Consider the following 23902-nt stretch of genomic DNA (forward strand, 5'->3'; position numbering starts at 1 on the left):
TCTTATCTCTTATTATTTAATTTGACTTCATAATAAGGACTTGAGCACTATAGTAACACAATCGTAGTCACACTGCTACTAAAGGTCACGTTAGGTTAAATGCCAATCAGCAGCACTCTGATCAAAAATGTCTGCCAATCACAACTTTAATAAGAGTTTTAAAGTTTTAAAGTTGTAAGGATTAGCATCAACTTCTCTACCAACAATACAACACTGAAATGTTGCTTACACATTAATGCTAATGATATAATAATATAGTAATACATAATATACTGATGACTGATGATGATCAAGCTTGGATTTGTATGACAATACTTTTCTCTGAAAAAGAAACTAGAATAGAGATAGAAATACTCAAATAAAGTACAAGTACTTCAAAATGGAGTATAAATACAGTACTTGAGGAAATGGTAATCTTGCCAACACTGGTTTTTTGCAGAGGTGATTAAGTTATTTCAAAAACTGAACTTTTTTCTTGAAGTGCTTTAATTATGTCTACCCCCCGAAGACATGTGTTATGCATATGCATATAGATATATAAGTGGAGGAGAGATAAGGATTAGGAAAGAATGAGAGAGTAGACTGAGAACAAAGCAGGTGACTGAGGAGATATGAACAGCAGGCTATGTTTTCTGACACCACCTCCCCGCGGGTGTGTTTTGCGGCGCCGCTCGGTTCAGCAGATGTAGGTCAGTCAGCGGCTGTGTTCCTTATTGGGCCCAGAACTCTCAGCCTGTCGTCTGCCTGCTTACTGTTTCAGTAGCGCAGACGGCCTGTGATGTATTTTTAATCAGGTTCTACCCATAACCCAGTTCTGCTTCAGTTTCACCCGAGCTAAGTCTGGGTCTTAAATTAGTACCCTGTTAGCCGCCGTGGCTGATTGCTCTGATGTGTGTGGGTGTGACTTAACTGTGTCATCCTGTATAGGTGCAGTTCAGATGCTCTATAGGTGCAGGGGATGATTTTTTATGTCTCTGCAGCTTTCTGTCTCTGTGTGTGCACTCTCCTGTCTGTATGTGTAGCTTGTGTGCCCACATGCTGCGTGTGTGTGTGGGTGTACTCCAGCATCCGTGATCAAGGCTGTGCTCTAATGAAGGCATACAGGCCTGCAGCCCACCTCTCTCTGCCCTCCCCTCCCTTCGGCCAGTTGGACCGGAGTGTGAACTGGCTTTGGTGTTGCGAACGGTAATGGTTGCTGTTGTCCAAGGATGGAGGGCGGTTTTGTTTGCGAGATGTCCCGGGGTGATAGATGCTGAGCAGTCAGCCGTGTTCGACATGATCCAAACGCCATAGCAACATGGCCCTGCCAGGCGGAGGGAAGACGGGGGGGAAAGAGGGTGGCTGGCTGGAGAGGACAGAGAGAGGAGGGAAAAAGAACAGATAGAGGAAACTGCTTCAAAGACAGAGAGAAATGTAAGCAGATTGAGTTAAGCTGCAGAGATAGAAATAGAGATAGAGGAGGAGAGGAAAAAGGTTGGTAAGATGTAAAGATAGAAAAAAAAGATGGTGTGTAGGCCACATAGGAGGGCAGTGATAAATGACAATGAATGGCACTCAAGCTGTCTCTCTTTAGTGCCTACACCCACTGGGGTATCTGTCCTCCCCCTGATCCTATAGACAATAAATGAGAGAGGAGAGAGACTAACACACACCTTCATCACTGTCATATATTTTCACCCCCTCTACGCCTCTTCCTGTCTTGCTCCTCCTCCTCTTCTCCCTTTCCTTTCTTTTCCCACCATGCCTTTGTAACACTGTGAATGATGCATACAGCCCACTGTACATGTGGACAGTCGTTGGGTCACTGCCATTAACTCTGGCCTTTGCTTTGCTACTGAAAGCAACCAGTCAATTTATGAAAAGCCCATCAAGGTTGGCCAAAAGATTTTTTGGAACCCAGCTGTCAATTGCGCCAGTTTGTCTGACTCATCCGTTGCTGACACAGGCCCGCCACAATGTCACCCCAAAGTCTGTCGACAGCTGTGTGTGTCTGTTGTGTTTGTGAGTGCTTTTCTGCGTGCAGAGATGGATATTAAGTGTGTGTGTGCAGATCAAGATGCTGAGCTCACACTACTTTTAGTTCTCTGTCACCCCCACTTTGTAGTGAGCGGAGATGACATCACTCCTCTCCCTGTCCTGCCCTGTCTCTTGTCACCTGCAGACAGGACGATACAATCCCCTCCTTCCCTGCATCCCTCTCTTCCTTTCCTTCCCCTTTCCCCACTCTCATTCTCTCTCTCTCTCTATCTCCCAGTCACATGCTGCAATGTATTGGGCGACCAAACAGTCCTTGAATGTGAAAGCGCTCAGTGTTGTGGTCGAACAGTACGGCCCTTGAGCAACTCTCCACGCTGTTTTTGGACGCCGTGTCCCAGAGCAGGGAGCAGGTATCATAACAGGATTAATGTGTATGTCTCTCATTCTGTCACACACTCGTTATTGCAAGTCTGACAGGCTAGATTTGCTGTAAACACACATCTCGAGAGGGAGACTGTCCCTGACAAGAGGCTCTGGGGATCTCATTCAAGACATCTTTGAAGTAATGACACAAATGTGTGTCTCGATCTTGTGTATTTTCTCCTTCTTTTTGGTGACTTCTCAAAAGGTGAAACACTCAAATGAGAGAAGTCTGGAGTGATATGGCAGCAGAGCAGCTTTTTCCCTCTTGGTAAAGAGAGAGGGTAAGACCTGCCCCAGTTTAATTCATGTCTCTTTAATGCTCAGTTTGAGTTTCACATCATCAAACTGCTGTTTTAGAGGTTTTTCCATGCCGTGTACATTGCAAATGTTAGTAAGGAAACACTTCCACCGCCCGTTATTTCATGCCACTCTGCTCTCTGCTCAGAAGAGTCTCAGGCTGCAGACTGTATTTCTGTTTGTGGGCTGTGTTTGCTGTGATAGTCCTCGCTCTGCACACTGTTAAAAAACTGCTGAGTGCAGCAGTATCACGCTCGCCTAAGGTGGAAACATATGGTCTCTCTGAGTGGAACCAGCAGTAATGCAAAAACCATCCTGGTCCCTGCTAATCTGCTTCACAGGAGCTAAAATACGTTGGATAAGGTGTGTGGGGCAGGCCTGAGTCACATGGCATCTCCACAATAACTTAAGGTTTGTTTCAAGCAACATTTCAGACTACGTAGCTGCTATTTATTACTGTCAAAAGAATTCTAAACTCACTTTTAAAACTATTTTATGACAGTTGTGAACATTTTCCTTCATTTCCTCCAGTCTAAAAGAATATACCACACTTATAAATGTCATTTGATCCAGGTCAGGACTCTGACTTCACAACAAGCCAGATTTTCATATTCATAACACCTGGTGTGATTTGTGAATGGAAAACTGTCCTGGCAGCTTTACTGGAAATTGGATCAAATTTGTAATGTTTCTGGTACTGTATAGTGACACAGCTGTTCCTCTGAACTAAAACTAATGGATGGGCATGGGTGAAAAAGAGAATAGTCTATATTAGTGAAAGTTCCCTGTTTCTTCACTGCAACTTTCTGAGCTGTAAAGGTGAAAAGTGTATCTTAAAAGCTGGCATGAATACATACAGTATTATACAGTCTTTTTCCTTGTACTGCAGCTCTGTCTGGTCCAAGTCTGAGGATGGTAAATTATTCATTAGTTGAGGAAGTTTAAACACTGCTCTGAGAGCAGGGGGATGTGAACGTGGATACTCTTGCATCATTCAGCCGTTTTACATCCAGACCTTCAGGTAAATACATGCACAAACACACACACACACACACACCACACACACACACACACACACACACACACACACACACACACACACAGTCACACACACACACACACACACAGCTGCTAGACAGTCACAGAAAACCTACAGTAAACCAAGAGCGTCTCATACACACATAGATGTCTCTCTTTTTGCCAGTCGGGAGACTTTTACAAGATCAGTTAGAAAAAAGGGAGGGAATTATGCTAAAGCTCTGTGTGATGTCTGGGTGATCCCCCCCCCCGTTCTCTTTTTCTTCCTAGCATACTCTTTGTCTCTGTGCCAGTCGCCTCGGCAGCCGGGGCCTGCGGGGGGTGCGGGGGCAATGTATCTCCGGCACACGTGTACGCCGCCTGCAATAAACCAAAAACCCATTAAAGTGTCCTCTCTCCTCTGTGCAGGGCATATAAAACCATTGAGGATGATGACCTAAAGTTTCCCCTGATCTACGGCGAAGGGAAGAAGGTAAGAAGTGCTCGGCCGACGCTCGCTGACAGACTTACTCCCACGGCCTTGTGCGCCTCGCCTGTAATCAAAGCTCGCCAGGGCACCATTAGTCAGCAATCCCTCCCCCACCCCTCACCCCCGCCCCTATCACCGTGTGGAGGAGCCTGCCGGTGGAAAGCATTCCTGGCCTTTTTTTCCACCAGGATTCACATCCTGCACTAACCTGTGGCTCAGAAAATATCTCTTCTCTAATGGACTTTGTGCTTTTATGTCCCTCAGCAGATAAAATGTAGCACTAACACAGCCAGGGGTCAGTGGTGGGACTCCCACCCGAGCCACCCACTAGATGATAAAAATATGATGAAAGACAGATGAAAAGTGTCTAAAAAGTGACATATGTTAATTGGAATAAAACGTCGCTAAAACACCTTCTCTGCAGGAGAATCTTGTCAGTGTTTTGACACAAAACACAAAAGAAAAGGCCAAGAGCGCAGCACACTGTTCATGACATTTTCCTTTCCCTCAGTGATGCTGTACATGTGGTGGTGTGCAGCATCTTGTCCTTGATGCATTGAAAAGGTCAGAGAGGAAATATGATAGGTCTGAATATGTTCTCTCTGTGGCCTTCTGCAGTGATCTGTTTAATACAGTCAGACAATAGATCTATGTTTGACCAATGACTGGGGCAGATGTCACCCCGCAGTCTTCTCTCTCTGCAACCACGTTCGGGCTTACCCCTGCACAGTTGGCCGTGCCCACGTCGCGTCCGACTTCCTTTGAAGTGAGTTGCGGAGATGGATGGCTAGATAGAGTGAGGGGGCTTTGTGCGAAGGGAGAGGAACGCCAGAGCACTTCAAAGCCCGGTGCACAGCCTGCTGGGCCCCAGCGCTCAACAATTAATCCCAGGATGTTTCCCCTTCTCTGCCGGAGGAGCTTCGCCGCCACTCTCCCTGCTCTGTCTCCTTGCTCTGTCTCCCTGTCTGTGCTGCATACTTATCCAAGCTCGTTCCTAGCAGGCCCTCGCTCGCCCTCGTACTCCTCTCTCCCTGTCCTTTTGTGCCACCTTTTCTCATACACTGTACAGTAGATTCAATTAGCCCAGTTCCCCAGTCCGGTGCCAGCAGCCATTTTTAGAGGCTGTGGTGGCGATCAGCATGATAGCGTCTGGGGCTTGGGGAACAATCGTTAGGCACTTACAAATTGGAAGATGCTGACAGTGAGCTTGTATTTATTTGTCCAAATGCTCCTCATCTATCCAGATAAAAAATCCCACTGGGAGTAGCCCGTATTCTTCAGGGAAGTGTCACTAGGCAGATGTCATGTCAGGAGTGAATGCAGCATGTTCAGTCAAAGTCACATGGATAATGACTTCATCCAAGGAGGATTCACAAGGAGGAGTGTATGCTCCTGCCTGATGAACACTAGCAGTTCATCAGGGCAGGTTGGGGTCAAATGATGTGCTCAGGAATGCCTATGTAATTGTTAAAATGCTCTTATCAGTCCCTAATTTTTCCATTAAGCTGGTTCAACTTCAACTTACTGTACCTAAGCACACACAGTTTTTCTGTGCAACGATTACCAACATCTCAGCTGCGCTCACTTACAGGCACACCTCCAAATAAAATAGGTTAATGATAATCTGACTAAATTGTTGGCTTGTCTGATCGTCTGACTGCTCATGTTTCCAGCTCCCTCTGAATTTGTTGTAGCAACGAGGCCATGTTCACAGATTTCAGAAAATTGACTTTGAGCACAGACTTATCTTGACCAATCAGGAAAGAAGGCTAAAATTATGAAACTAAGACACAACTCAAAATATCTGTTAAGACTTCCTCTGTGTCCTTGTTGTCTATCTGCTCAGGGAAAAAGTATATTAAAAAGTAACATTATCTAAATCTGATTTACTCTGGAGGAACTGGGATAAAAAGCACTCCATTAAAGAGGCTGAACCTGTAATACTAGTGAGTTCATTTGACTCAAATGGAGGTTGTGATTTACAAGTCTCTGATCTTTTGCAGGCTCGTGTGTTGGCAACCATTGGGGTCACAAGAGGTCTTGGGGACCACAATCTCAAAGTACATGACTCCAACATCTACATTAAACCCTTCCTGTCCTGCTGCCCAGAGGTAGGCTTCACTCTGAATTTTTTCATTATTTTTATCTCACGTTTGTAATTGTTATTATCATTACTGCTTACTGATATTAGTATGCCATTAAATTCAGTTGTTGCAAAAATCATCAGCATTAGAAAACTGAATAAAGGAAATGCAACTCACATCAACCTTACATACAACTTTACTTTAACGCGCACATTAACACACCCCCTCCCCAGCCGTTGCTCTCAAGTGACTCCTTTCCTTCCCAGTGTGTACTGCACATGATTGCAGTAGTCATGAAGCCCATGAATTCTCTTGATCTTTAATTCATTGCCCTGTGAGTTCAGCTATAGTTCAGCCTCCTTTTTGATCTTGAATTTCTTTTCTGATATTTGCCCTGAGATGCACCATTGTTTCAGACAGAGTATAAGTGCGCTACTGTCAAACCTTAGCATTAGAGGAAAAAAAAACTATTTCAATATAAAGAAATCGTGGTAAATGTGGTAGAGTTTTGATAGCACCCTGCAGTCTTTGTGAAAAAACCTCTTTGCAAGATGTCAAGTTAGAGACGCTGAATGCTCTCAGTTAGAAATAAAAAGAGCTCAGAAAAAAAGCTGACCTTGACTTTTGGAGTCAGATCATACTCATGAGATCACATGTGGGCGCTAGGTCAAAAATCAAATGCTGCGGTCATGACCCATCTTCCAGAGATATTTTGTTGCTGTTGAAATCTCTGTTTTGAAATTGATTCCAGGAACTACTACGTCTTTCACAGACTGATAGCCTCACTCCTTTTCTTTCTTGCAAGGCTTGAGTTAAATCACAAGGTTTACCACTACACGGAGGCTCATGATCCATGCGGGGGTCATTCTGATTCCTTTACAACATGCTGTGCTGTTTTCACAGTAGCATCTGCAGTATATCGGTGTGTCTGCTGTGAATAGGCAACTCGGCCACAGTAGGAATTATACAAAGCAACCAAACTAAGGCTTTTATATATTTTTTTTTCCCCAGAGTCCAAGGCCATTGGGCATTTTTTAGCATGCTATTTCAGAGTATACTTTTGTTCATTACATAGTAATGGGAGAGCTTGTGCCTCATAAGAGTTGCCACAGTAACGTAACATCTCTTTGCATAAAGACATCTTTGAAATATAAAGGCTGTCAGTTCCTCTTAGAAAAATATGTTGATGAGGATGTGACAGAAAAATGGGGCTTAAATGCTAGGTTCACTTTAATTAAATAATAATTATCTATCCACGTACAGAGTTTTTGGTTTTATTTGCCGAGATTGAGATATTGCGGTGCTCATAGCAGTGAAATTAGAATTTAAAAATTAGTCAGTTACAGTCACTTATTTTGGATAATGCACCTATCATGATGTGGATAGTTTCATTGAAATTATCATTGAAATCCCTATGAAAACTGTGACAGATGATCCAGAGTCATGGGGAAAATGATAAATTGTTGTTGCTGTTAAAGCTTTAGTCATGCTAGTGATAGGGGCTTTAGTGGTTTATCAGAATCAGACTTTATTTCCAAGTAAGTTTGCACATACAAGGAATTTGTCTTGGTATAGTTGGTGCTAAAGAACAGTGATAGCAAACAAAGACAGATATAGAGAAGTAGAAGTAAGGCTAAGGAGAAGAGAGAGCAAAAAGTAAAAACTGTTTACAAGGAACATAAATATATACCCAAGGAACATAAATATACATAATTAAAATGTAAAAAGCGTAACCAAATACCTGAAAAACTAATGACATTTCCTGTAGCTCCAGCTGTATTTTGTGTTTAGTGCTAATTAGCAAATGTCAGCATTTGATAATTCATATCGTTTCCAGCTGTGAGCAGCTCCTCCATTCCCTTTGTGCATTGCATTGTGGGAAAATAGTCTCCATTAACAGTACAACCAAAAATGGACCATTTTAGTATGCATGTTGTGTAGTTTGTGTATGTATTTTGAAAACTTACAGCCAGATAGTTCAAAACCTGGACAAACAATCCCAGAAGTGTTTGCATGGCAAAATAATTTGGCTGACTTTACCCTTTAAGGTCAAAGATAACCTTTTTATCACTGGAGTTTCACATGCACACTCGTCTATGAACTCTTAACAGGTCCAAGTGATTCCTAGAAACCATGCATCTCTCAACCCTTTTTCCCCCTCCTCACCTTCAGGTCAGAGTTTATCCACTGGCGCAGTGTGAGCATGGAGCCGATGATGTTCTGGTGCTGGGAACTGACGGTCTGTGGGACGTCCTCTCCAACCAGGAAGTAGCCGAAGCCGTCACCTGTTTCCTGGCAAACTGCGACCCTGACGACCAGCACAGGCACGTTGGCTCATCACACAGCTGCAGCCGCTAGTCAGGGCTGAACTTCCTCTCACCCCTGTCTTATTTGGAGAGGATGAACTCTGTTATCTTGTTGTAATTATGCAAATTTCCAAACATTTAGATAAGTCATTTCTCTGATGTCAAGGAAAAGCTTGTAAGACTATTAACAGGGCGCTCTGACTCCTCTCCTCCTGCGAGTTTAGTTTCAAAAGTTCACCCTGACGTTTACTGATTTTATTTTTTTTTAGTTTCTTTTGGCTGTGGGCAGATGTACTTAGTCAAATACTGTGCATAATTATTATCAGATTCAACCATTTATCTTATTGTATATCAGCATGCCAAGATATGCTTTAATCATTTATCACTTTTTCTTATGTCAGGTACACAATGGCAGCTCAAGACCTCATAATGAGAGCCCGCGGTGTGCTGAAGGATCGTGGCTGGAGGATATCCAACGACAGATTAGGCTCCGGAGATGACATCTCTGTCTACATCATTCCCCTCATGTACGGCAACAAGCAGAATTAGCCGAGCAGCGTAACTGCAACCACCACCACAGTATGACCCTGCCTTGAACTCCCGACTTCACTTCTGCAGTTTCCCCACATCCCCTGTGCTCTGTTTTTAAAGTGCTTTAGTGTGGACTTCCTCTATTGCTGAGGGATCCAAGACGTTTCTGGTCAGAGATGGGATTTCTGTCCAGGCTGTTTTCCCCTTGATCATCTGAAGATGATTTTATCCCCCTCTAGAAAAGAAACTCCTTGAGAAACCAAATCATGAAAAGTTGAACTACTGATTTTTCTTCCCCCGATTTCGGAATTCTGTATTTCACTGAGGAAGCCATCATGAACCTTTCTTGTAAAGGTTTGGGAGCATGTGCTCTCATGGATGAAATGGTAATATGCATCTCAGGATTGCTGTTACTATCTAATGCACAATATTTATAAATGTGAAAATGTAAATACTCCCAGACGTGACACATTTGTTAAGTATGTTTGGTTGCACACCTGTACAGTGTAAAAAACAAAACAAAAAGAAAAACAAAAAACCTAACCTGAAGACTGATGTCGTGTACATATGAATAATACCTCCTCTGTTCCATGTAGGCTTTTAATGTTGCCAGGTTCAGTCATCTGCAATCGTTACTCTGTTGAAGAGAGGGAAAAAAAACTTGTAAGCCTTCTTTAGATAATATATCAGCTGGTTCTCCTAATGCTGCAGTTGTTGTTTTTGTTTATTTGTACCCCTTGAATTGCAGTACTGTACTCACTATTAAGGAAAGCAGCATCCTTTGAAAACAAAGGAAGGACACACAAACAGGAGGAGTCCTGTTTACCCTGCTCACAACATCTCATTATACTATTAAACCTAGCCCGGGCTTTTACATTCTTTCATATTTAAGAAGGAAAAACAAAGACGTCTTTCTTGTTGCACTTATTCACCATCAGCCATCTACCTCATCATTTTGTTCTCGTTAATGTCCTCTTGAATGGCTGTTTGCACGCTACATTGGGTGCATCCTCAGCTACTACCTGTGCCATTATTTAGTTACATTCTCATATTTTCTTCTCTATCTGCAAAATGTTTCTCAGAAAAGTACTCAAGCAAACCCAATCGTCATGCATTCATTTTACCTTCTCTCGGTATCAGTTTGATATATTGTCCCTGTTAAGATAAACTCATATTTATGAATAGCTGGTGCCTCTGACAATGACAATAGCTCTGATTTTTAATGCGTCAGTGAAAAGGAAGTATAAGTAAGATTATTGTAGACAATTACATAGACAGCACTTGACCATGTGTGTCTCTACAATCAATATGGTTTTCCGAATTCTACTTCATTTAGTGTAATTGTGCTTTTCAGCTTCTAATAATTGTGCATAAATATTGTACCTTACCTACTGTACGAGCGGCTGAAGCTGGTGAAACATGGAACAGAGTAACTTAGGTGTAAAAAAAATGTAAATAACTTTTTCAGTGGACACTTCTCTCCTTTCTTTTACTGTAAGTGATGTACATGTTACCAAAACAAAAATATGTAATTTGTACTGTTTTGGAAACCTGGAAACAGTGTAAAAATGGTTTAAATGCTCACTTTCCTGCTCTATTAAAAAAAAAAAAAAATTCCTGACCTTTTAACATTTTCTTCCACATTACTCTGGTAAAAAAAATGTTGGCGTTTTAACTGTATAACAGACCGTAAAACAAGATACAGGATGTTAATTGATCCATGTGATCCTTAGGGATACATTTGTATGAAGATAATGAAGGTAGGAGTAAAAAGACAAATGGGGGAAATAACTAATTAACATTTAATTTAGCCAAAGTCATGATCTGGCTGCGCTGTGTTAGACTGCTACTTTAGATATAATTCAATTCTGTGTATCCAGATTTTTGACTGTCAATTCCAAAAGTGAATGTTATTCTTAGAAGATATTGTGTAGGAACTCTACACTCCCTTACACTGTAGCAACTATATAGAATAAGGCCATCACCAGCCTGACAAAGTGTGTCAAGTGAGTCCCAAAGCAATATGAGGATGGAGGATGAAGGGTATCAGTTCACAGAGTAGCCTGACAGAAGATTTCATGGTGGAGGCTGCTGCACGGGGCGCAATTTGACACTGAAGCACATACAGCCTGAAGTGATGAAAAACTAACCTGATAACCAGAAAAAAAAAGTGCATGAGATGTTCGTCCCTATTTCAGCTGGTCTTTCGCTTAAATAAGTGAGAATGGTTGTGGAACAATGAGGAATAATTTCCTTACTTTTAAGTGAAACTTTTGCAGTATTTCACCCCTACTGAAGTGATGTGACACCAAATGCTTGAAATGCCTGAGAGAACAAAGATGTAAATCAAACGCAGGGTTGAACTTTCATAGCTCATGACACGACAGAGGTATCGTGTGGGGAAAGAAAAAGATGCATTCCAGAGTCTCATGTTGTGAGAAGTAAAGGGAACTCTGACACTCGACATCTATTCAGTGCTCTTTGGTGCAGTATCCTGTAAAGATTTTTTTTCCCTTTTGAAAGGAAGTATTGGTGGGCTTATTTTTGACTGCCACTGCTTTTAGCCGACTCTTCTTTTTGTTCTTCCACAGATTGTATTCTTTGAAGGGTGGAAATGCCTCAAACAGAGTTTAGACCAAATAAAATACCAAAAAAATGTGAAACCCCTGCTGATCATTGTTGAAGAGAAGACTGAGAGGAGACTGTAATGTCTGAGGCAGGTTGATCAAAATATTAGTTGGACTTGTGACAATAGCAGGTTAAAATTGGCCTCTCTCACAACAGACATTTTGAAATGTCATACTATGAAAAGCGCAGGTGTTACTTATCACACTAACAATGGCTCTGTTTTAGACAAGTGTCCCAGTGAACCCTGACAGTGTGACAGTGAGGCAGCATGAACAATACCCTGAAACACAAGTGTTAAAATGGAATTCAGCCTTAGTTCATTTTTTATACCTTTTTTCTACTGTCGCACATCATAATGTCTTCCATGAAAGAGGCCTGTATGGGAGATCCTTTAGTTTATTTTATTCCGGACAAAGCATTTTGTAACTCCTGTCTTGAAAATGTATACATCAAGGTATACAACACTATTTCATGACAAATGAAGCATTAATAAGAACTTGCAAACTTACTTTTTTTGTGCTGAGGAAGTTCAGGAGATTAGGTTTTCAAGTAGTCCATGCTCATCTGTATTACTGCACTGAGCTCAATCAGAGGGATTGTTTGCACCTGAGACCAATCAACAGACTCTGCTGACAATACAGCTTAATTTGTGCAGGTAATTGTGACTGAATTGACATTATTCTCATTTTTACCTCTTTGTTTAATCATTTTGTTTTATTTTCCCATCATTCTTTTACTTTTTTATGCAATTTCTTTTTTCAAACTGTGGACTTCTTAAGTATGTAAGTAAAAACACACGTAGGAAAGAAAGTAAAAGCTTCGAGGAAACGGAGCAGAGAGCCAGGAGAGTTATACAGACCACCCAGATCTACAACAATTGTAAATAATCACTTTTATAATTCACTTGAAGGCTTCTTCAATTCATATTATCCTTTCAACAGGTGGAAATGAGGGTATAAGCATATATACATACACACACTCAGAGGGATCATATAATGCTGTTGTAGGAGTCTGGAACTCCTGGGTCCTCTGCAGGAGCTGGAGGGCCATCTGGTCCCCACAGGGCCAGCACCGCATCCTCCTCCAGTCAGGCAAGCACTGATCTGGCACTACACTCCTACTCTCCACACGTGTGTGTGTGTGGTCCAGATTGGATGACGGCAGTGATGACACAGTCATTCCTGTGGGTGGCTTGTTTTTCCAAGGTCGCAGCACTCCCACCCCACCCGTGGATAGATCCGAGGGAGATGCTGAGTGGGCTTGCAGTGAGATACTCATCTCTTGTACTGGAAAGGTGACGCTATTTCTTGCTGCAGTGCAACATGGGATAGCTGGGGCCACAGCCCTCAGGCCTCCATTCAGAGGAGGATTCAGTGAAAAGATGCTGTTTTTTTTACAGAGGTTTTCCTCCAGTATTTCAAATAGAGCTCCCACCAATCATTTTAAAAAATAATAATAATTTGGAGCCCAATGTGGCATCTTAAAAACATTTTCTTGTTGTCTACTAAAACTAAAGTAAAAGGTATTCACATTTGAGAAACTAAAACCAGCAAATGTTAATATTACTGCTTAGAAAAATGATGAATCAATAATTCAAATAGTTGCAGATTCATTTTATGTCAATTGATAAATAGTCTAATTGTTTCAGTTCTACCATAAACAGTTCTTCAACCAAAGATAATCAGATTTACAATTACTGATTAATTGTCAATGCGTCATTTCTCAAGCAAAAATGCCAAATATTTGATGGTTGCAGGTTGTTAACAGTGACAATCTGTTGCTTTTCTTGGTCTTACATTAGAGTGAGTGGGCTTTAAGACTATAAATCAGTTTATTGAGAAATGAATTGGCAGATCAATCAGTAAACAAAATAATGAGTTGTAATACTTTTTCAATCATGCAGAGAAAACACTCGCAACACTCGCTTTTGAGAAGCTGAAACCATCAGATGTTTGCCAGTTTGCTTGACAAGTTAATATTAAAATTGTGGCTGATTCATTTTCTGACAATCGACTAATGAATTGATCACTAATCACTTCACGAACCCACCACACACACACACACACACACACAAGGGTCGACTGTCCTGTCAGGACAAAGGTGCGGCTGCTTCAGCAGTGCAGCTGTGATACCCACGTGAGTGGGCAGATTTTCCACAGGGGGGGCTCTAATTTACTGCTTTAGGGCTTTGGCTGCCTCAAGTATGATTTATCTGCGGCCAGGCTCAAATGAGAGCTTTGACACAAGATGGATGAGGAGGACATGGGCTGCCTCTGCACTGCTCACTGGTCCATAGGCTGGCTCTCTTTACCGTCAGAATGTGATAAATGATGTTTGGTTTTCACCCTGGAGGCTGGATTACTTGTATTTCTTACAGGAGACACTTATTTGAATATATTTAAAGCAGACCTGTAGACTGCTACTCAACAGGCTTGACAATAACTACAAATCCCCAGAGCTATGGTTTGTTTACTAGTCAGCTCCTTCTGCAAAGGAAGAGAACTCACTCCTTACAACCTACGTCTTTCTCCACAATGAGTAGCTGGAGTAGAATTTATTGTGTAATATCAGGACAGATGCGAGTGGGAAGGACTGGGGCCCAGGATGAACATAACTCTGTCTAACACACTATCAAGTGTGAACTCATAAATATTTCATGGGAGTATCCTTGGAAGGTCAAACGCAGGATTCAATCTTCAGTCAGTGAATGAGTGGCGTGCTCTCATATGAGCTATGGGGGTCTGAACTCAAAAGACTGCAGCCCTTGCACGGTTTCATCGACCCAGCACTGCCTGGCCCCTACAGCCAATCATTATCCGTTCTGGTCCCCACCCCCACCACGAGACCCTTGACTGACCATACTAATGTGATACAGAGCAGCCAGATGCTGTTGGGCAGCAGAGGGAGGCTTTCAAAGGTTAACTCACAATGCATGACCCACATCAGCGCTCCGCTCCCAGACCTCAGGGAGGACACCACTGCTGAAAAAAAGCCTGTCGGGGTTAAAGTCATGTGATGTGTGTCTGTGCACAGCATAAGAGTTCAAATACTGAGGCACACACCATCCAGATTTAGCATAATAATCAGATTATTAGGTGAACAGTGCCAAGAGCGCTGCACAGATTTATGTCTGAGCTCTGCCCTGCATAGATGAGGCGTTTAGGTGCAGGAGGAGCACACACTATCTGCTCCACTGTCTGGTGGTATGCAGCATTATCAACAAAGGACGTCGGGGGAGAGCCATAAAGCCAGCTTGTGTGTATCAGAGCAGATGTATTGTAGGATACCTCTGTGGGCAGCAGGAGCCACGTCACTCCTCTCCTCATAGCAACAGTACAGTTGACCTACATGCTTTCTACACAGCCCACTCCGCCTGAGGTGGTGCAAAACTATGCAAATCTATACGAGATATCGACTTTTACAAATGCGCATACCAAATTATTAAAACTTGCATGTCAAAATGTCCATCTAACACAGGCAAAAATTTCTCCTTCGTCCTGCAAAAAAGGGCATTGTGGTACCAGTTAAAAATCAAATACACGTTAATGAACCTAAATCTCACATTAGGTCTATGTAAAATTAAAACTGCATACAATAAAGTCTTTTTTTCCACCCACAGTCATTCACTATTTTATTGGATGACACATGATACAGTTCTGAAACGGTTTCAGCTCAAAATGCAACAATGCAAGCACCGTTTAAAAGCGGTAGTAAATTACAGCTCCAAATAACACGGTAGTTAGATGCAACACTATCGGCGTGCATTACCTGGAAAAACCGTTTTACAGCGTTGTGAGCAGGGCTCTTTTTTCTCCTCGGCTGAAGTGGAGGCACCAGCACTAGCAAGGCAGTAGCTTGCGCAGTCATCTCCATAGCGGGCAGTGTCACAACCCAACCAACAGCACAAACTACTACCTCAGCCAGTACGTGGTCAAAATGCGAGAGAGAGAAAAAAACTAAGATATTAAAAAATACATATGTATCGTGAATGTAAAGAAATTAACCGTCTCGACAACAGCGACATTCCCATGCAGCCGGAGATGGTCCGTCCTCTCCCGTGCTGGTCCTCTTCTGTGCAGACTTGAAATAAGAGGGAAACCCCGCCCAAGCAGACCTGCTCCCTCCGCTCTCCTCCTCCTCCTCCTCCTCCCTCCCCCTCCCTTCTCCTCAGTGCAAACCACAAAACGGTCCTTTCCCCTCATATGACCTACTACATGATCCTAAACTAGGGCTCGGGGACCTCCAGGGGACACTGAGAGGGAGCCAGTGGGTCCCTGCAGCACGCAATAAAGTATGTAGTAACTTATGTAATGTCGTGTGTAAGCACTGAACACGATTTTAAATATTGTTTTCCTGTTGTAACTATAATCCCATCGACTATACTGTATTTACAGCCCTTGCTGTGTATCAAATATTCTCACTACATTTTCCTTAAAATTCAAACTTAAAATATTATCATTGGAGAACAAATAAAATGTAAGACCTCTGTGATACCACACCTTAATATCAATAAATTGTATTAATGTAATGTAGTTGTGTTTTGGAAATTCAGTGAGCAACTACAAGTAAATAAATAAATAAAAAATAAATCATTACAATATGGATTAACTGAGGTGGGCCACATTCCAATAACTACATGATAAATCTTATACTGAAATAAGGTTACAGCTAATGATTGTTTTCATTATCGATTACTCTGCTGGAGATTGAAAGAATTCCACTAGCCAAGGGTGATGTCCTCTTTTATCCGCCCAACAAAACCTAAATATATTCCATATACTGTCATGTACAACAAAGAAAAGCTTCAAATCCTCACACGTGAGAAGCTGAAACCAATAAATGTTTGGCTTATTTTGCTTTTAAAAAGACTAAAATGATTATTCAATCATATTTCAGTGTCGCCACCGATAGGCAACCAAATTACTGGCTACAGTGATTTCAACACTTGTGCCACCTTCAGGCAATAGGTATTATAGCTGCATTTATTTTTCTCTTTTTATACCTGCTGTTTTGCCGGTATGTTTTTGAGGTTTAGAACAAGAGTTTTTATTTTAATCATTGAACTGTCAAAGGGTCTGGGGGTCAGTTTTCTCCATGGGTCCCTCCTTTAGCTAAAATGCCTGAGGACCCTGGATACACACAGGTATCCAAAAAAAAAAAAAAAAAAAAAAAAAAAAAAAACATAAGAAAAACATTAGAATGGGAATTTTTTAGAGCATCAAAAGAAATCTGAACCAGGGACATCAGGATGAATTGTAATAGCTTTATGTCTATGGTGGTGGTGACATTTTAATGAAGTTGATATTGGATTTATTTTTAAACAACAAGTCCTAGCTGATAAAAATTGTCAAAATGAATTTGTCCTTTTTCATCAGGACAGTCACATTTTGGAAAAAAAATGGATTGATAAATTTTCTTAATATATTTAATTGTGGTATGGTAAAGAACCAAAACACACATTGTAATTGAGCACACTCACAGCACAAAGCTGATTGTAGAATTGTCCCATTTATTTTATACAGACAAGTACATCCCTTCTCAGATGGCTGGCTAAAGATGACATGGAATGTTACAGTAAGATTTGTTTTCTTGCATAAAATCCTCACTGTTGAAAATGTTGCAAAAGTCTAAGTGTTCATTTTTAAGATCAACAAAGCCCCAGTTTTTGCCTCTTTAATTTTTTTTACATCGTCAACACTATCACCACACACCCAGAGGCAACACTGCAATTTTTTTTAAATCTCTGTAGTTAACACAAAAGTGCAGCCAGTCTGTATGAGAATGGAGGGGGGCAGAGGCGTTATCAGCTCACATGAGAAGCATACGATGATGCATATGAAGGTCGGGGTTCATTGACGTGGTCCGAGCGGGCCTCGGATCTTTGTTCACCGTGGGTTGCTTCATGTCACCGTAGATGGGTCTCACATGGAGTTCATGTCCGTGCACTTGTGAAGCACGTGGGTTAAGAAGACACATTCAAGACTTCTTCATTATAATAAAAAAAACCCCCAAAGAGCTCAGAGAGAGCCTGGTCAGGACTCTCCGTTCTGGACTCTGGAGACTGGTGGCTGCATAAAGTCTTTAAAGGGCCCAAGGGCCTCTTTCAGGGCTGAGCTCACTTCAGATGAGGAGCATGTAATGCACTCTACCAGCGTGGGGTACAGGGCAATCACCTGAGCCCATGTGTTGCCATCCACTGCGGGGCGGTAAACAAAAGAATCGCAGAACAAGAGGAAGGAATACACAAAGGAGGAGTGGGGGTGGGAGGGAGAGGAAGAAAGAGAATATGAACTATGACAGGAGGCAATCAAAGAAATCATTTCCTTGATAAAATTCCCACAGGCAAATGGAAATGAGTTTTGCTCTGAATACAGGGCAATGTGATGCAAACATCGTGAAGGGCACTTCAAAAACGTAATTTCACGATGTCTCACTTCAATCTATTGTGGTAAAAAAATAATAATTTCTGTAATTGACCTTGCTGGAAACATAAACAGTTCTACCCTGATTGGAGATAAAACTCATTTGAACAACGGTCCCAACTGTACTCTGACACATTTATCTGAAATGAATAGATGAATAGATACGGTAGCATTATTGTATTTTTTTTTCCATTGTGTCTCCTCTTTCCAAGATCTATTTAATCCTTGACACAGTTTGATACTCACCATTTTCTGGCTGTGTCTTTTTGAGTGAGTCCATCAAAGTGCTGATAGCTTTCAAGACAAAGATAATCTCTGTCACTTGTTGCCTAAAATGAAAAAGACCAAGGACCTCCATTAGTTACAAAGACATACAATACATAAAACCTGTAGATGTTACAATAAAGGGACAAATGAAAAACAAGGAGAGAGGGTGAGCGTCAATATCTCATTCAGATGATAAAGCCAATACAGAAGGAAACTAACAGTCTTTTATATGCTCTAATAATACAATCCATGATTGTCTCACTCTTAACATTCATATATATTTAAGATATTCTTGTAGAGTCTCTGTATTTAAGCAACCTTTCATTTGCTGTTTATGCGTATACTATAATTAACCAATTTTCTTGACTCCCCCCACCATCCCTTTGCCATTTTTTGTACTAATGGTGCAATTTCCCCTTGGGTATCATTTAAATTCCATTGTGTCTTAGAAAAAAAATGTATTGCAGTTAAGAGTTACACCCAACACTGAAATACAGTGTGTGAAACTGGATAAGTACACTGGTTCTATGTTGTTTACAAAAGAGAAAGAGAAAAATGATGGATGCGTGGCTGGAGCTGGGTTGGTCTTGGTTGTGCATTGCAATATCTCAGTGGTTGAATCATGGTGCTAACAATCATCAGAGTTTAGATTAATTTGGATGAATTCCTGATGAAGAGACATGTTGAAAAAAGTGTTGTTGCAGGTGCACCATGTTGTCCTGTATTCAGAGGTTGTTCTGAAAGGTGTACCTGGGCAGGGGGCAGCGTCCACTCAACCTTTCATCCTCGACGTAGCGGCGGAGAACATCCTGGGACCTCTTGAGGAGCACGGAGAGCGCCATACGAGAGATGTATCCCTCCTGCGGGGTGGACACCTTGTTGCTGAAGGAAAACTGCAGCAGCGTCTCAAAGCACACTTTGGAGAACTCCTCCCTCATCCGCACATCGATCTCTGCCTCTGTCCAGAGAAAAATTTATATTTTAAACATTTAGCAGAGGCCACTCTCTACTGTGATTTACAATGAGTTGAGAGGGAGGGCTTTACTGTCTTGCCCAACATGTGAAGAGTTTGACATGAGTCATTGTTGCTTATGATCCGCAGGGAGGGCTTTTGCAACAATTCCAAAGAGTAAATGATTTCAGCAAGATTCCTCCAACAATTTGTTCCCCTGCTGTCCCATTAATGGCTGAAATACAAGTGAACAACACAGATGAAACAATTTTAGCTGCCAAAGTCACATCTTACCTGTGAACGAGGGAGACTGTGAGTGAATGGAACCTTTATTGAGCATAGCCATGATCTGGCCAACAAAATCTTTGGGGATAAAATTGGCAAAAGGTAAAATCTCTGTGCTGATCAGCTGGACCACCTGAAATGAAGAGGACACAATGGTGATGCAGGCATACTCACAAAATCATGTCGACATACTGGATGCAAGGAACTTACCTCTACATCAATGGCTTCATTCTTCTGAAATTCCTGGATGGACAGATTATCTGGAGGTGTGCTATAAAAGGAAAACAACCAAAATGGTGAGTTTCCTCCTCAGAAATTCCAAAACATTAATATAGAGACATTCAGATTCAATGTTAAGGCTTTCTACATCTGTACCTTTTGGTAAAAAGAAAGTCTTCAAAGGCATTGGCTAGCTCTGGCCACATAGTGTCGAACCTCCCAGATGAGGCGTGCTGGCGTGCCACCGGCAGTCCAATAGACAACACCTTGAGCAGAGATGAAACCGCGAGCTTCCAGGTGCTCTCTGATGGACAGGCATACTTCAAACCCAAGGGCATTCTTAAAGTCTTGAGGATGAAGAGGAAAAGAAAGGAAGCGACAGCAGTAACAATAGATCAGAGACTGAAACCCAGAGTAGGACCTCAAGGTAAAATCTACACAACTAACTGGAGTAACCTGAAAGCCTTTCACCTTCTCCTCTTTTATACTGAAATGTGGAGAGCCTTGGAATTCACTGAGTTACCATCAAAGCGGTATTTGAAGGCATTTTTGCACCAGGCAGTGGTCCAATTCAAGTTTCATTCTACAAAACCAGAAAGCATAATAGACCATCTTTTTGACCAAGTCTTCTTTTCAGAGAACAGCTGGGTTCCCCAAGGCAGAGGATTTACAAGTATCACTTTCTTGTTTTGGAGACAAAAAAGGAGTGGGAGCGAGATTTGGATCTGTCTATTGGGAGCCTTCTTAATAGCTCCTTGGCAAATTAACTCTCTTGAGTTTGCGGTTTCCTATAAACAGACTATGGGAAACACGCAGTTGAACGCAGGTGTCAGAAACTGGATAAAATGAAGGATTCAGTGTCAGATTTAAGAAATTAAACCTTCCAGTAACTAAATCTTTTGGGTTTTTGACAGACTGCATTAAAAAAGGTCTGAAAAATCCTGCTAATATTGTGCAACAACTGCACGTCTCATCTGCTGCAAGTAAGATGCAAGTCTTGAGATCAGTGCTGTCAGGTCCAAGACAAGTAAAGTGAAAGTTGCCCAGAGGCTGGTGGACATCAACAGACTCCTCAGACAGCAAACAGAGTTAACAAGTGTTTTCAAAATACACCACACCATACACTACACTCACAATATTCATACGGTCACTTCCTCACTCAGTCATGCTTGACCTGTCTGCCCCTTAGAGGCTGTTAGAAGACATGACATGACTACAGACAAATCGTAACAAAACTCTGTATTGTCTGTTATGTGTCTTTTTGTTTAAATCACCAATAAGTGAGCAGTATTAGCATTTAATTTTGTTGGCCACCCAATTAATTTCAGTCTAATTTTCACAGCCCTTTTAGCACTGTTTTGCTCTCCACCAGGTACTGAAGGAATTACTTGTTTTTTTAACTGCTAAATACTCCATTATATTCACTGGCTACTGTAGTTGCTAACTCTGATTGTGAGTCTTTTTGCTGAAGAAGGATGGTCAGGTACAGGTTTATTGTCATTTCCATCGATACGCATGACATGCATACAGGGAAGGCTGATGAGAGCAGTGAGAGTGAACCAAAACAGTAAAGTATAATTGATAATTCTCTGTGGGTTTGTCACTATGAGCGGCTCCTTTCAGATGCAGTCATCTGATCCATTGTTAATATAAAAATATTGATTTTAGCAGCTTTAGAAGAAAATCAACACTGTGCCAAAGTTGGTGCTTTGCCTTAGTCAGCTAATGGGAAATGGGAAATGGGATTTGACATCATTGACAGGGTGTGCCATTAGTTCAACTTGCCTAGAAGTTTCACACCACAGATAGCAGTACAGCAGCAACTCTTTAATTTACAAAACCTTTTCATGACTGCAAAGTGTTCAGCAATAACTGGTGCTTAGCAGTTGGCCAGTTAAAACTTAACTTACAGTAAAGTTTACTTACAGTAAAGTTTTAACTGGGTTTTAAGTTCTCACTGTCCTTACTGTGCCAGTGCTAAAAACCATAGTCACATCTCAACACTAATCGTCTGGCCTCTAGTCAAAGTTGCTTTGATACTGGTAATATGTTTTGAGATTCATTTTATCCAAACCAATTTTCTGTTGATTTTTTTTATCCAATTCTATGAATTCCAAGGCTTAACTGGGAATTTGTAACCATGGAAACAGTGAATATGCCATTCATGGTGAAAATACCTTGATGATGTTCTGCAGAACTTTTTCATTGATGACAGCTTTGTGGCACGCTGTTTTATGGTACAGGTCCACCACCACCTCCAAGGAGCGCTCAGCAAAGGGCACATAGTTTAAGGCAACCCATTCCGCCTGCAGGGCCAAGGAGATTCAGCAGGAGAGAAAAGACAGGGATTGACATTAGTCAGACAAATCAAAACCATCATCCCTACCTTTTGGCAGAGCCACACTGAAAGCAGTTCTTAAAGGCACACTTTGCACAAGTATGACACATTTATTTCAAATTCACAGTGACTATTAGTCTGCTTAAAATTTTGTTAGGCTTGTGTCAGTATATCTGAAATGTCACAGCCAAACACATGACTTGATGCTACAAAGTGTGTCTTTAAGAAATATAAACAGATTCACGTGTGTATATGAACATCACCAACAACACAAAACCAACTGAAAATGGAACTGCACAGGGACTGTGCACACAGAGGCATAACCACCAGTTAGTGGCAGGCAGAGAGGGGGAGCATGGAGTGAGTGAGAGATGCAGATGAGACGTGAGAGCCTACCATGCGGTGTGATATCTCATCTACCGCAGAGGGTAGGTCGTCACCATTCAGCACAGCTTAGTACAATTACAGAGGGGGCTGAAGGAGATGATGGAACTCACCGGTGCAAACAGCTGGATCTAAAATGGTTATCCAGTGAGTAGTCCCAAGAAACAGAATGAGAGAAGATCGCAATTAAACTGGTGTTTTAAAGTTGCATCAAATTGCGCAATGTTGTCTAAATTAGATTCAAGAAGAACACTCACTCCTAGCACCGAGGACATTTGAGGTGATCTGAAAACACTGGATAAAAGCCAAAAAGGCAGTAAAGACCACCCATAACATCTGTTTGGCTGGTTGGGGATTTGTTTGACCCTCTCACTTAAACAATTTAAGCAGATTCAGATCAAAAATGTCCAGCATAGGGGGCTTAGTCTGGGCCCCACATGCAGGACCTGAGGCGTGTCATATATGGTGCTGACATTTCTAATAATTGAACAGGCCTGCCATTTAGATCAACACCACTCTCAGCATTCCCCTGAAGGCATAGCACCTGCTGGATTTTGTACGTTTCCACGACAACAAAAAATAAGAAAGACACTGATATCAGAACAATGTTGTGAAAGGACTCCTCCACACTTGAGAAGAAATGAGAATTGTTTGAGGTTTTATTAATGAGGATCACTGGGTTCCTTGGAATTTTTTTTTTTTTTTGGAATGAGTTTAAACTGTGTTTGAACTGAAAAGTAGTGAAACACTTCTCTGGCATGTTGCCAGCAAGATGAAGGCATGAGGGAGAGAATATGAGAAAGATATGGCTCAGGGCTGCTAATGGGGGTCCAGAAAAACCTGTCAATCTCATGAAGGACCACGATAAGGGTTTCATCAGGACTAGACTGTAGGGAGGAAAGAGGGGAGGGTGCTTTATGAACATCAAAGAAGACAGATGATCTTGTTGAGAATGGCTGAAGAGAGACGGGCCGATGAAATAACAGTGCACACCATCGAACATTTTTATGAAACAAACTGTAAAAAGAAATAAATCGCAAATGAAAACCAAGCAGTTAAACGGCCAAATCTGTGTCCCCCTACCTGGTTGTATTTGGCATTGGCCACGTGTTTGGTTTCCATCCTGCCGTACTGAGGAGGCTTGCAGGAGAACTCCACGAAGAGTAGCAGCTGTTCAAAGATGGCTGGGTACATGACCTGCAGGTTCTCCGGGCCCACACAGATGGCCTGCAGCAGGGAGGAAAGAGAGAAACAAACACTGCTGACATCCACCACGGGACTG

At 41.8% G+C, this 23902-nt stretch overlaps 2 protein-coding genes across 6 annotated transcripts in view; one reads left to right on the forward strand and one right to left on the reverse strand.

The window, feature by feature from the left end:
- ppm1h (protein phosphatase, Mg2+/Mn2+ dependent, 1H) overlaps positions 1-10754 on the forward strand; it is a 31421-nt gene extending 20667 nt beyond the window's left edge. The window contains exons 7-10 of one of the 2 annotated variants that reach the window (XM_018675928.2): positions 4144-4207; positions 6208-6315; positions 8461-8612; positions 8996-10754. In XM_018675928.2, the coding sequence (XP_018531444.1) occupies positions 4144-4207; positions 6208-6315; positions 8461-8612; positions 8996-9143 (472 nt within the window). In that variant the 3' untranslated portion in view covers positions 9144-10754. The remainder of the gene's footprint in view (positions 1-4143; positions 4208-6207; positions 6316-8460; positions 8613-8995) is intronic. The other variant, XR_001960870.2, reaches the window with a different exon arrangement.
- A 6488-nt stretch (positions 10755-17242) lies between these two features.
- The window catches only part of mon2 (MON2 homolog, regulator of endosome-to-Golgi trafficking), a 33356-nt gene continuing 26696 nt past the window's right edge, over positions 17243-23902 (reverse strand). For 2 of the 4 annotated variants that reach the window (XM_018675931.2, XM_051073201.1), the window contains 9 exons: positions 23704-23847; positions 22734-22751; positions 22076-22204; positions 20055-20245; positions 19890-19950; positions 19689-19812; positions 19193-19400; positions 18422-18504; positions 17243-17949 (listed from right to left, as the gene is read on the reverse strand). In XM_018675931.2, the coding sequence (XP_018531447.1) occupies positions 17786-17949; positions 18422-18504; positions 19193-19400; positions 19689-19812; positions 19890-19950; positions 20055-20245; positions 22076-22204; positions 22734-22751; positions 23704-23847 (1122 nt within the window). In that variant the 3' untranslated portion in view covers positions 17243-17785. The remainder of the gene's footprint in view (positions 17950-18421; positions 18505-19192; positions 19401-19688; positions 19813-19889; positions 19951-20054; positions 20246-22075; positions 22205-22733; positions 22752-23703; positions 23848-23902) is intronic. The other 2 variants (XM_051073202.1, XM_018675933.2) reach the window with 1 other exon arrangement.

This window comes from Lates calcarifer, linkage group LG10, assembly GCF_001640805.2.
Source record: "Lates calcarifer isolate ASB-BC8 linkage group LG10, TLL_Latcal_v3, whole genome shotgun sequence".
Lineage (NCBI taxonomy): Eukaryota > Metazoa > Chordata > Actinopteri > Centropomidae > Lates > Lates calcarifer.